Source organism: Rhinatrema bivittatum, chromosome 1 (assembly GCF_901001135.1).
Source record: "Rhinatrema bivittatum chromosome 1, aRhiBiv1.1, whole genome shotgun sequence".
NCBI lineage: Eukaryota > Metazoa > Chordata > Amphibia > Gymnophiona > Rhinatrematidae > Rhinatrema > Rhinatrema bivittatum.
The window spans coordinates 493,115,060-493,129,135 of record NC_042615.1 but is presented as its reverse complement, the minus strand read 5'-3'; the positions used below and the strand labels follow the sequence as shown (position 1 = coordinate 493,129,135).

The 14,076-nt window shown below is 39.5% G+C and overlaps 1 protein-coding gene across 3 annotated transcripts in view; it reads right to left on the bottom strand.

Moving 5' to 3' along the window:
- Nucleotides 1-14,076, bottom strand: part of CNTLN (centlein) — a 1,032,335-nt gene that overhangs the window by 669,996 nt on the left and 348,263 nt on the right. For all 3 annotated transcript variants that reach the window (XM_029608687.1, XM_029608696.1, XM_029608677.1), the window contains exon 7: nt 9,366-9,499. In XM_029608687.1, coding sequence (XP_029464547.1) covers nt 9,366-9,499 — 134 coding nt within the window. The remainder of the gene's footprint in view (nt 1-9,365; nt 9,500-14,076) is intronic.

Sequence of the window (14,076 nt, the reverse complement as noted above, 5' to 3'; positions counted from 1 at the left end):
TGAATAGGAAGTAAGTTTGGCTGTTATCGGCTCCTCTGAGGATGATATCTCGTAGTGAAGTTAAAAGGATCTCAGTGCTAAAATATTTTCTAAATCCATGTTGTGTCGGATACAGGGTTACTGTGCTTTTCAAGATAATCTGATAGTTGATTGTTAATTATTTTCTCAAGAAGTTTTGAGATACAAGGTAAATTAGAAATTGGTCTTAGGTTTGAAAGTTCAAATGAGCTGGATTGTGTTTTTTTTGTGATTGGTTTCACTATTGCGGATTTTAAGATGTGTGGGACATTCGCTTCGGTAATGGATAGGTTAATTATATCGGCAATAGGTTTGGAGACTATATTGGTAACTTTTTTTAATAATAAGTTTTTTGAGATGTGATCAACTGGGTGAGCAGCTGAGTTCATTTTTTTAATTATACCTTCAATTTCAAGAGATAAAACTGTGTCAAAGGAGGTTAAATGGTCTTCAGGGTTACTTGGTAATACTCTTTGATTAGAATTTTGTGGAGATATGTTTTTTAGTATGTTTAAAGTTTTTTCCTTTAAATATTGTGCAATTGTATTACAATTGATAGATTTGTTTGATGTGGGGGTTTCAATGGGATTGGTCAAGTCTTTTACATATGAAAATAGTGCTCTAGGGTTATACTGAAATTTATTTATTTTGTTGGAATAAAATTATGTTTTTGCATTATTGGTGGAATCGTATTTATGTAATAAAGATTTGTAGTTAGTTAATGTTTCGATCGAAGGAGACACTCTCCAGTGCCTCTCAGTTTTTCTTAGTGTTGTTTTAATTATTCTTAATTCATTATTGTTAATAGAGATATCTTTTATGATTGTTAATAGAGATATCTTTTATGATAAGTGGGAAGCAATTATCAGCTACTTTTTTTGTTAAAGAGAACCATGAATTGATTGTGTTATCACTGTTTGATGTATCTATATCATTCAGGGCTTTTGAGAGATGATCAGTTAGGGTATCTAGTTGACATGGTTTCCTATATTCTATTCCAGTCTTGGTGGCTGGGGGTATTATGGTAGAGAATTGGATATCAATGTCACTAGTAATTAGTTTATGGTCATACCACGGTATAGGGTTAATAGTAGGAATAAGAGAGGTATTGATATAGGAGTTGATGAATATTAAGTCTAGTGTGTGAAAACCTAATGCTGACATTGAATTTAGGAAGGCCTCACAGTTGTGAGATAATGGGTCTTTATCAACATGCAAGGTGAAGTCACCGAGTATGACTGCTGGAATTTCAGTGTTTAGATTAGTAAAGAATTCAATTAATGGTGAGACACTGAGTTCTAATAAGCTAGGGGGTGCGTGGATTAAACAAATTTGTAAACACTGGGAATTCAAGAGAGCTATTTCAAATTTGGGTGGTGAATTTATTTGCTGTATTTTTAGGTGTAGTTCCTTCTTTGAAAGTATCATTATACCACCACCTCTTTTGTTAAGCCTAGGGATAGATGAGATATATGTATTTTTTGGTAATTGATTTAAGAGAACATAGTCTGATTTTTTAAACCAGGTTTCGGTGATTCCACATATATCAGGGTTGTTGTCTGCGAGAAGATCGTTATGTATAGGCATTTTTTTTCACTAAGGATTGTGCATTTACCAAGAGTAGAGAAATAAGTGAGAGACTAAATAATTTGTTTTTGGGAATTAGGGGGATGGAGATTAGATGTCTACGCGGCTTTGGGAGCTTTTTCTTAAATATTATTTGTTTTTGTCTATTGAGGGAGATGATGGAAGGAATGTGTTTAGAATCCATGTTGGTATTTAGCATAGTTTATAGCTTAATTTCGGGGGGGGAAACTAAGGGGCATCTCTCAAAGGGTTTTGAATATTTAGGAGAAAACTGAAAACTGAAAAAACTAAAGGGCAAAACCAAGGGGCAAGCCCCTTGGTTGTGCTCCTTAGGCGCGCAGCGCCTCCAGTCCTGCCACGGTGCTTTTCTACCCTCACAGGGCCATCGATGCCATCGATGCTCCTATGTCAGCGTCGACATCCGTGAAAGGGGGTGGAGCACCGTGGGACTTCCGGCAGCCATTTCGTCTCATGGTGAACAGCGCCTCCCCCTGTGCATTCATTTATAAAGAATAGGTAAAAGAAACATAGACCCCCATAATGAGTGGAGAGAACCAAAGAGTAAACAAAAAATATTTGTCTCCTTCATTTATGCTTCCTATTCAACTCTATGGCCCATTGAAGTCTATAGCTGTATGTTGCTGAGCAAAAAAAAAATTTGGTAACTATAGCAACCAGAGGCAAGGCAGAACAAGTTGGTTTGGAACCACACAAATGATAAATCATAATGCAGCACCTTTTCATATAGCCTATTGCTTCTATCTGAGTTAAGTGACATTGAGTTATTCCCACTGTAAAGTCTGAGCATGTGCAAGAAGAAGTCTATTTTTCTTCTCTATTTATTGGCACAGAAAGACATATGTAGAAGCTCTCACAAGGTTTTTAAAAAAATGCTTGGAAACCTTTGGATTTGGCACTGGAAATGAGCTGCTTCTGATCTTCTCTATGCTGCTGTGATCTCAATCATTGTATCAGAAAGAGTGTATCGCTGATTTTGATTTTTTTCTTCACTAGCAGAGGATCAGCTTAGGAGACAATGTGAAGATTGTAGCAGTGCTAGTGATTTTTTTTTTTTTTATCTCTAGACAGCAAGGTGGGCACAACATAATGGCAGACTGAAGAGAAGAAAAGTCCTACCAGGCTGCCAGTCTTTTTGGTTCTGTTTAGCTTTTTTTTCTGTGTGGTGTCAGCACTGACACTATATATGTATCTGTGTATGAAAAAGTTTTCCATACTGTGAGTGGTACAGTAAGTGGGGATACAGTTACAGTATCAATATATAAATTCATTTGTAATATTCAAATCTCCAGTAGACAATACACAGCAACAAATTCCATCATGTCAGGAAAAGGGAGAGGGGGGGCATGGCAAACTTGAAAGAGGCAGAGCAACTGATGCAGATCCAGCCCAGTGTAGTAGCAGCGATATAAAAAGCACTAGGCCTTCCCTCAAATTGAAAGAGATTTATAGCCACAGAACAGTAAGAGTGGAAAGCATTGCCAGCTCACAGAAGAAATAATTGAGATTTGGAGAGCATGTGCCAATACCACTTGTTCTTCTTTTGGAGAAGAGGGAAAAGGTGAGAGAGCTATCGAAGGATGGTATTACCAGGGCAGCAGAAATGCTTCTGAGGCCGTGAAAGAAGTATTTTCACCAAATAGTTCTGAGAAAGAATCTTATCTGGGATTCCCTGAATCAGGATTTAAAGAATGAGAGGATTAGTCAGTAGCATTTTAACATCCAGAGTGTTGATGGGTGTGATAAATGATGCTCACAGTGGTGAGGAAGAGTAGGTAGCATAGGTAGCGAGCATTAATGATACTCCTGGTATTTTTCTTCAGGGTCCATAAACAATTCCAGTGCCAGCATTAAACCCCAAAGATCTACAAAAGAACAAAAAACATCCCTGATCTGAAGACTCTTTAATGGGAGGGAGGGTCTGCGATTAGCTCAGTGTATTGTTTTGTCATAAGGATATCAGTTAAAGGAAGCAAGTGGGGCATCTTACAAATGCTGGAATGCATCACCTGCAGAGGCAGCACCCATTAGCACTGGCATCAGAGAAAGGTGGCAGTACTACTCTGGGGACCACATCTGCTAACCAAAGGAAAACCAAAGGAAACAGGACTTTAAACAGAACGCGATTGTGCTCGCGGACCTGCAAGGAACCCTTTCTACATTCAAGTCCATCGCGGCAATCAGCGGAACTTCACGGCATCCTGCTTTTGAGAAAGCTGTTTTCACAGCACTCAATCACTCACCATCAAGCTAAGTATCACTGCTGAATAAGTTATTTAAGTGTTTAGCTTTTTGGTTAACAGAGAGAAATAAAAGGCCCTAAGCAACCGATGATTATATCTATCAGCACATAGAAGCATAAAGCTCTTATAGGTTACCAGATACACATACTGGAATCTTGTGCATTATGATAGTTGCAGGGCTATCATCACAGTTAAATTTGCCTTTATAAGTCCCATCACCCATGAGAAATCTTCGCATGTATATATATTATTTCTTTTTCTCACATTAAGAGGTTTTTTTCCTCTGATTCAAGATTTTGGCACCTGCTGGAATTCCACATATATGATGCTGCAGAGATTAGTAGAGCAGCATGATCTGTCTCTGGAAAAAGAGATAGGTGGGGATCACCTACTGGGGCATCATGATTAGGTAGTGATAGGTAAACAGATAGAAATCCTAAAGCCCTTCAAGGATGTCATGGACAATCTGAGAACCAGGACTGCCAGCATGTGAGGAGTCATCCCTATATTCTGGAGGATACTTTAGAGGGCTTCTGTGAGCAAGAGAGAATGGAAGCACAGGTGTTGCAGAAGCAGGTGCAAGAGAGACAAATCTCTGACACAAAGTGATAGATGCATGCCATACTTTGTGATCCAGGGGAGAAAGGAAGTCTCACTCTACAGGAGGCTGAGGCACAGTGGAGATGTAGCACAGGAAAGAGTGGCCACATAAGTATAGTGCAAGCAGGAGCAGCACCCTGTCAGATGCCACTTCCTCCCACACATCAATAACCATATGCCCACAAAGAACCATATCTCCTGACACAGACTATAGCTACAGCAGCTGTCAAGATAGACCCTCAGCCCACCCCAGCAAAGGAGACCCCAGCACACATTTTTGTGACATGCTATCCTGCAGAGCCCACTGAGGACATGGACACTGAAGTGCTGACATATTGAGCATACAAGTGAGCAGTCTGGCCATACCTAGCCAAGGAGGCGCAACGCTATCTTTCCTACCCACCAATCAATATACCCACTGAAAGTGTCTTCTTTGTGACAGGAAATATTGTGAGCCCTCATCACTCAAGGCTGGCATCAGAGTTAATAGAAAAGCTGGCCATTTTGAAAATCAATCTGCCTTCGCTTGGGTTTCCAGAATGTCCATGTGAATAACAAAACTACTTAAGGAACCTTGACGGTCTTGCTGCCTCATGCCTACCTGATATGCCCCATTTATACCACCTTGAGAGCGTTGCTGCTACCATTCTAGCTACCTGCCATGACCCTGATATACCACCTTGGGATTCATTCTGTTAATATCCCTACCTACCATTTCTATAATTACCAGAATGAGATTTTAGGAGCCTAAATATTTTCTATTTGGATCTCAGCCTAGCTCGCCCACCCAGTTTCTTTGTTGGTTACACTGAAGTGTTTTGCCCCTAGAAAAAAAGATTTGCAAAAATAAAAAGAAATACAAGTTACACCTCCCAGATAACCTCTTTTCTGGTTTCACATCTTGCTGTAAAAGTCTATCTAGGCTTCTGTGCTGTTTGTAAATAACAATACTTTATGCTTTGGAGGTTATGACATCTTTGAGCTGTTTGTGATTCACCACACCCCAGGTCTTGGGGGTTTTGATGACTTTGTGCTGTTTGCAATTTCATGTACTGTATGCTTTGGGGGTTTTGATTACTCTGTGCTTATTGCGATTACCTGCACTATACCCCTTAGGGGTTTTGATACCATTTCCAATTCATTGACCTGTACACCTTGGGGGTCAGCATTCATCATCATTTATTAGCTTTACAAACATCACAGTTATAAAAATAACAGATGGAACAGATTTAATGAGACATCTGGAGTTTCACTGTATTGGCCATGTGTACATAGCACGTGATGACTTGATTTTTTAATTTGTCAGACGCATATGCTAATCAACTGATCAGCCACATTGCTCCAACAGAGACAGGGATCCTCCTCTCTAGTTATCTAACATTCTTTTCAAATCTTGGTCTTCCTCTCGAAATCCATTGCTTTGCACATTCACCGCACCACCACTCAGGTTTTTTTATACCTGTCTTCGTCTTCCCACTTCAGCCCTTGAGGTATATGTTGGGAGTTTCTCAGCTACTCTTCTTGCTGTAGTTGTTCTGATCCTACTATTTCTGTTTTTAATCACCAGCGCCACTACTGCCACCGCCGCACCAAGCCAGTCTTCCTACTTTAGGGCAGTGGTTCTCAACAGGATTATCGGGTCACACTAGGGTGTCATGAGGTCACAGAAGGCATGTCACAGACCCAGCAGAAAGCTGCTTGTTTCCTCATCAGTCTAAACAGGAGCTGGCTAATTTCTCCTTTACTAGGTATGAGAGGAAGCTGCTCTTGCTTTCTTCTCCTCTTCCTAGCCCAATGGGAGATTATTCCCTTCTCTTTCACCCAGATCAGAATGAGATATCACCAACTCCTATTCATATGGGCCTGGCAGGACACCAACAGTATCTTCTTCTGCCTGGCCTGGCAGTGAGGCTGCTGATAGTCTCTTCACACCATGGGGTCTGGACATGAAAGCAGGAGCAGGTTTCAGAGCTCAGGATATGATGGTTCTTTCAAAAGCAAACTTCCTAGACTTCAGGAAAACTATCTTTGTTAAAATGAGGGAGTACCTTAAGAAGTCCTTAGCTGAATAGAAAAATCTAGAAGAAGAAGAACAAAACTAAAAAGAATTATAAGAGCAACTAACCTTTTTGTTAAGAAGGGTAATAAAGGAAAGAAGAAAAAGAGCCAATATGGTTTTCTTAATAAGTAGCTGAAAAGGTAAAGGAGAAAAAGTAAGCATTCATAAACTACAAGACATCACAGAAATAAAAACCTGGAAAACCTAAGAGAAGCTGGGAAAAAAGTCATGAATGCTAAAACTTCTAATGAAAGAAAAAATATAAAATAGAGATAGACAGGGATAAGCTTTTATTTATTCCTTAGTTATACTAGGAAGTGCAAAAGTGGCAATGTCAGACTCAGAGGCAAAAGGGAGGAATATGAGAGGCTGATAAGTAAAAAAGCAAAATTGCCTAACAAATATTTCTGTCTGGTATTCACTGTGGAAGGGTCAGGAGGAGGACTACATAAAATGAACACAAATAAGACTGGATGTGAGATAAACCTCAATTGGGAACAGTGTATTTGTGAGCAGATAACTAAACAAACTAGATAAGAAAATGGGGCCAGAGAAGATATACCCAAGGATACTAACAGAACTTAAAGAAGGCATGGAAGCTTCACTGACTGTCTTTTTCAATGCTTCTTTAGAGTCAACAGTAGTTCCAGAGGGCTGGAGATGGACAGATAAGGTCCCTATTAATAAAAGTGGAAAGAGGGAAGCTATGAACTACAGGATGGTTAGTCTGGCCTCTTTGATAAGCAAATTAGTGGAATTCCTGCTAAAATAGAGGACAGTGCAGTTTATGGAATCCAATGGATTGGAAGATCTGCGGCAGCAAGGTTTTACCAGAGGTAGAACTTTTCAGACCAATCTGATCAATTTCTTTGATTAGGTAAACTATGAGTTGGATCAAGGGATAGTGCTAGATATAGAGTACTTGGATTTCAGAAGGGCTTTGACACAGTTCTGCACAGGTAAATTATAAATAAATTGAGCACCTTCCTATGGGCCCTACTGTGGCTGAGTTAGAAACTGATTGAGAGAGGTGCAAAGGATAGTGATACATGGAGTTAATGCTAGGGTGGGGGCTATTACTAGCAGTGTGCCTCAGACTATCTTTGGACTGGTTCTTTTCAACATTTTTGTAAGCAACATAGCAGAAGGATTATCGGGACAGGTTTATCTTTTTGCCAACAATACCAAAATCTGCAATAGAATAGCCCACCAGGAAGGTGTGGAAAATGTGAGGAGGGATCTACTAAAGCTTGAGGAATGGTCTAAGTTCTGGCAGCTAAGATTTAATGCTAAAAAAATGAAGAGTTATGCTTTTAGGCTGCAAAAACTGAAAGGAGAGGTACCGTATTGGACGTGAAATTCTTCTAAGCACAAAAGAAGAGCAAGATCTGGAGGTGATTGTATCTGATAATCTTAAGGTAGCCAAAAAGGTGGATAAAGTGATGGCAATAGCCAGAGAGATACTTGGCTGCACTGGGAAGAGAACTGTCAGCAGAAAAAGGGAGGTGATACTGCCCTTGTATAGGTCCCATGTGAGGCCTCATTTTGAATGCTATAAACAATTATGGAGCACATCTTCAAAAAGAATTGATCCAGAGGATAGCTATTAAAATGGTCAGCGATCTTCATTCTAAAGTATATGAGGATAAACTTAAAGATCTAAACATGTACACTCTAGAGAAAAGGGCGAAATAAAGGGGATATGAAAAAGATTTAAATATCTCAAAGTTTTCCATGTATGGTTTCAAGACTCATTCAACAGAAAGGAGGCTCTAGAACCAGGGATCATAGGATGACTGTCTTAATCTATGAAAATGTTTCTTTACAGGGTGAGCACTGAATGTATGGAACAGCCTCCCAGCGGTGGTTGAGGAGCAATAGAAATTGTAAAGCTAAGTTAGTTGGGCCAATGGGCCAATTAGATAGGCCACATAGTCTTTTTTGCCATGTTTCTATGATTTCTGGGATATTAATAATAGCAGAGGCAAAATCAAGCAACAATCTCAGATGACAAAAGACCACTCAAAACTCCTGATGTATAACTTAACACACCAAAATGGAAGAAAACATCAAAAAACTAGTATCCCTTCTGGAATCTAACGTATACCACAGGAAAAACCTGAACCGAGAGAGGCCAAAGGCACAACAAAATACTTAAAAAATCTTATCTTGTAAGTTTGTCTTACATGTTGTGATCACTCAATAATGGACAAAAGTTCACCAACCATATAAAGGTGAAATTTAAATTGTAATGTGATACCACTCAGAATTCAACTCATTGGTTTATTTGTGGCTCATATGGCTGCTGTAAATCTTTTAAGAATTAATAACTCAATCATGTCAGTCCACCACTACCCATAGCATAAGAACATAAGAAATGCTATACTGGGTCATACCAAGGCCCATCAAGCTCAGTATCCAGTTCTCAACAGTGGCCAATCCAAGTGACAAGTATCCCGGTGTTAGAGCTGGTAATATAGCTCTAATACCGGGTTCCATCACCAATGTCACCAAGTTATGAAGGCATACGATTCTGCCTGTCCTTCCTAAATATTTTTTCATTCAGTGCATTATCAAGTTGTGAAATTTGTTGCTGGAAGATGTGGTCAAGGCAGCTGGCATGGCAGGGTTTAAAAGGAATTTGGAAAAGTTCCTTGTGGGAAAGTCCATAAATCTTTATTAGTCAGATAGACTTGGGAAAGCTATTGCTGACCTCTGAGAGAGAGCACAACAAGAAATGGATCTATTCTTCAGCATCTCTCAGTGGATTGGCCACTGTTGGAGACCTTTGGTCTGACTCAACTTGGCATACCTTATGTTCTTAAAAGTGAAATACTTGCCTTAGTCTGGTTGCATCAACCTCTTTCTCAGTTAGCTCAGTCTGTTTAAAATCAAGCTGCGACAACAATTCATTTAATTTGCTGTGAAAGTCTTCCATTTGCCTTTTGGCCTCTGTCAAACTTGTTTCTAAATGCTGTAAAGAAAGTGGAAGTAACATTATTTAATAGTAGAAATATATTTAAAAAAAATCACATCCCCTCTTTAACAAATACAACAGCAAAAGGAAAGAATGGGTTGGGTATGCAGGATAATTTTTTCTAATTCCCTATAATGGTATTTTGGAAGCAGCGTATGAGTACGTTTTCAGTCTCATTTCACACTCTTCCCCTCATCTCTTTTTGGATATTCATACCTATGTATATAATCAAACACTCACAAAATAGGAGCAGATGAAATAGTAGCTATGTTCAGGTTCTGATGTGAACAAAGAGAGAAGCCATGAAATTAAAAAGAATGTCCATATCTCAACAAAATCAAGTTTTATTTTATGTTAGAATGTGATCTTTTATTTGAATTTTAATGTTTGAATGTTTTCATGAATTTTATGTTTATGTATCCTTATACACTGCTTAGCGCAATGGATTTGTGATTAACAGTTTATAAATATTTAAGATAAATAAATGACCTTTATGTTATGAAAAATATTTTCAGTCACATGTCCCCATAGGAAATAAGCTTTGTCTTAGATTAATACAAAACATACATTATATAGTACAATTTATTATAACACATTTAAGCAATCGTGTAATTATGTGTCTTATTGTGAACAGTTGTGACAGCAGCTTGCTTAATGACGGTATAGCAAAGATTTTAAATAAATAAATAAATAAATAAATAAATAAATCTCGAATATTTTTTTCAGCTAAATTGTCTATATATAATTTACTAGGTTTGTATGTTGATCCCTCTATTAGACACACTCCAAAACACATACTTGCACTGTCTTTTCAGGCTTGATTTGCTTTCCATAGGGCCTACTCTTGGTATCCCCAACACAAATTCTCATTTAATAAGCTTAATTATAAAATGAAATAAAAGAAAAATGATTTCCACACATTTGTAAATATGCATCTACAGATGGCTAAATGTACAGGAAGAGAGCTAGTTTAGTCATTCAAAGAGCGAGTTTATACACCAACATGAAAACGTGAGCACATACTTCAATATAAGTGTGTGCATTCCTAGGAATACCAGTATATTACTACCTCTATGCATACATCACTATGGGGTAGATTTTCAAAAACAGCGAATAGGCGTACTTTTGTTGGCGCTCCAGGCGCAAACAAAAGTACGCTGGATTTCAGTAGATACGCGCGTAGCCGCACGTATCCGCTGAAATCCGGGATCGGCACGCGCAAGGCTATCGATTTCGTATAGCCGGCGCGCGCCGAGCCGCGCAGCCTACCCCCGTTCCCTCTGAGGCCGCTCCGAAATCGGAGCGGCCTCGGAGGGAACTTTCTTTTGCCCTCCCCTCACCTTCCCCTCCCTTCCCCTACCTAACACACCCGCCCGGCCCTGTCTAAATCCCCCCCCTTACCTTTGTTGGGGGATTTACGCCTCCCGGAGGGAGAAGTAAATCCCCGCGCGCCAGCGGGCCGCTAGCGCGCCGGGATGCGATCTGGGGGCAGGTCCGGAGGGCGCGGCCACGCCCCCGGGCCGCCCCGGGCCATAGCCACGCCCCCAGGCCCGCCCCCGGAACGCTCCCGACATGCCCCGAAAACACCGCGCGGTTCGGGCCCCCCGACACGCCCCCTCCGAAAACCCCGGGACTTACGCGAGTCCCGGGGCTCTGCGCGCGCCGGTAGGCCTATGTAAAATAGGCTTACCGGCGCGCAGGGCCCTGCTCGCCTAAATCCGCCCGGATTTGGGCGGATTTAGGCGAGCAGGGCTCTTAAAATCCGCCCCTTTGTATATATACAGAATATCAGGTGCTCTCTACCACCACTATTTACACATATATAAGGACGATTTGATACCTCCGCAAGTGTGGCTTGAATGTCTTTTATTCCTGTCTTACTTGATGGAGAGTTATACTCATCCTTTATGAATAGAAAGATAACTCCTGCAGTTACATCTAGCCTTTTTAGTTAGGCTAGTCTGTACTCCCCAAATAGCCTCTTCAAGCTTTGACCAATTTATACTTCACTTTTTTTTGCAATCAATCATATAGAATATATAAAAAAATCCAAAGCTTGTGGGTTGATGTATTCTAGCAGTTATTATAACCAAACAGCAGAGGGCAGGGAAAATATTTTGTCCAAAAAATGACTATATATGCATTCAAAGCACAGGAGAAGTAACAATATTTAAGTACCATGCCCAGAAAGTTTGAGGGAATACTATGCTGAGTCAGAAGAATGCCACAACAACAAACACTCAGCAGCATATGGGCAAGAAAAAAATTACCAACAACAAAGAACAACAGAGGACATGAATCCAGTATCACACAGGGCACCTAAGACTCAGCTTCAGTACCAAAGATAGACCAAAGCACCAGGATCCAGTATCACAAAGATCAATGGGCATTAATGAAAATCTAAAACCACCACTAGAAAAAGTTCAGTAAAAATTTAGCATTCAGAAGCTTCCTAAAACTTTATAGGATGATCATTTTTATGTCAAAATAATGCTGAGGTGGACACTATAGTGGAGGAATAGCTAGGCCTACTCAGGTTAGAAAATCAGTTGTTTCCTATGCTCTCTGCTTGCAGTACAAGTAGCAAAAATCCTTGTACAGCCAATATCCTGCGGGAGAATACCAGGATCGCAGCACAGATTGCTTATCAGCACAGAAACAACTACATCAAGGTCAAATGAAACTAGCCACTGGCTCATGACCAGCTGTAGGCCATAATTTAGAAACAGATGATAGCCCCCATGATCTCAAGGCAGCAAAGTAATGTATTAAAGGCTTCTACTGATAACTGCGAGATTACACTCTGGACAGGAATAAACTGAATAATCCACTCGCGCTTTAAAGGGCTATAATAAAATATGTATAAATGCAACTCATTGGACAGCATCAGCAGCAATATAAGCAGTTGACAACACCAGAACAATCCTGAGCAGTGGTGTTTGTTTCCTTCACTTCTGGCCAAAGAAGGGAGGATCAACTGATTCAGGTGAGAGAGAGCCTATTAACTGGGAAGCAAGACGTATGAAGACATTTCTAGGTAGGCTGGCTTACTATGGGTTCTTATTCAACATACCAAAATTACAATAAATGTTATTTGGTAATCTATCTCACTGTATTACAAAGGCGATTCTCGCAGGTCATATGACCATTAACAGCACTGCAGAAAAGGGAACACTGAAGGCAAAATAAAATTGTCTTACTATTATTTTCAATAGAAACAGAAAGAAATAAACATAAGGAGAGTTTTATAAATCCATTTAGGAAGAAACACATACTTGGAGAGCAATTTCCAAAGCTATTTTCATAAGTAAAACACTGCTTTACCTAAGAAAATGGAGTCTTCAATAACTGCCCATACTATGAGGAAGTAAAATTACCAGTTTAGAACCACTGTATATGCATAATTTTAAATATAATGGAAGGAGATAATCCTGGGGGCAGGGTTAAGGAGGGACTTGCAAGCACATGTATGCATTTACATTTTCAAAAGTATGGGTACTTGCCAAGTTCTTGTGGCATCGTTTGGCCTCTGTTAGAAACAGGATGCTGGGCTTGATGGACCCTTGGACTGACCCAGCATGGCAATTTCTTATGTTCTTAAGCAGATGCAAAGTTGTGCATATACTTTTTCTTTGGCAATATTTAAATGAAAAGGTTTTCCTTTTCAAAATTGGTGCAAAACCTACAAGTAAAAAGTACCCATAGACAAATTCTGCAAGCAGTTTAAAAATTGCCCTCATGTTGTATTGAGAATTATTAAAACTGCTTCAGAGAAATGGTCTGCACTATGTTTCAGTTGATGAGGTAAGATGAACTCCATTAAATTGGTTATACTCCATCAAATTAATTCTATTTTAAGCAGATTTCCCTTGTTTCCCAAGCTATTTTTACAAATTCATTACAAATTTGTGTTTTTATGGAAATATAAAACCTATTAAGTTAATGCTTAAAAAATGAAGCATACAAAAGAGCAGATTCTAGTTAAATTTGTTGAAATTCATAAGTTCCATAGTGTACTCTTGATGCATTAAGGATTATTGGTGGATGACTAAATGAAAGTGAGGATCACCAAATTCCTCAGTGCAACTACTATGGTGTTGTGGGATTTGCTAATAGGTTATGCTAGTATTTGTATTTGCCCTGTGGTCTTTAATATTTAACTGACTAAAAAAAATGACAAAACTCACTATGTCTTAGGTGAAACAATGTACAGCTATATTTCTATGCAATATATATGTACAAAACAGGTGCTTAAGAGAACACCTGAGACAAAGAAAGCAAAATGTATACAATATATCCACAGAATAAGCAAAAGTACTTACCCCAGCTAATAGGGTATAATTAAATACAAAAGCCTAGGAATACAGTCAGGTTTTCTTGAAAGGGTATCTCCTTGCCCCCAGATGTGTGAATCAGCCAAGCGAGGTCTCGTTCTGCAGACCAGTCAGCACTGAAGACCCATAACCTAGGTTATCGGCAGGAAATCTGCCTGGGTATGATGGCCTAAAGTTTTATAACTTTTGGGATAGGACATGTGCATTCTGGACTTCTGTGTGTAGCCCTTCTTGATATAT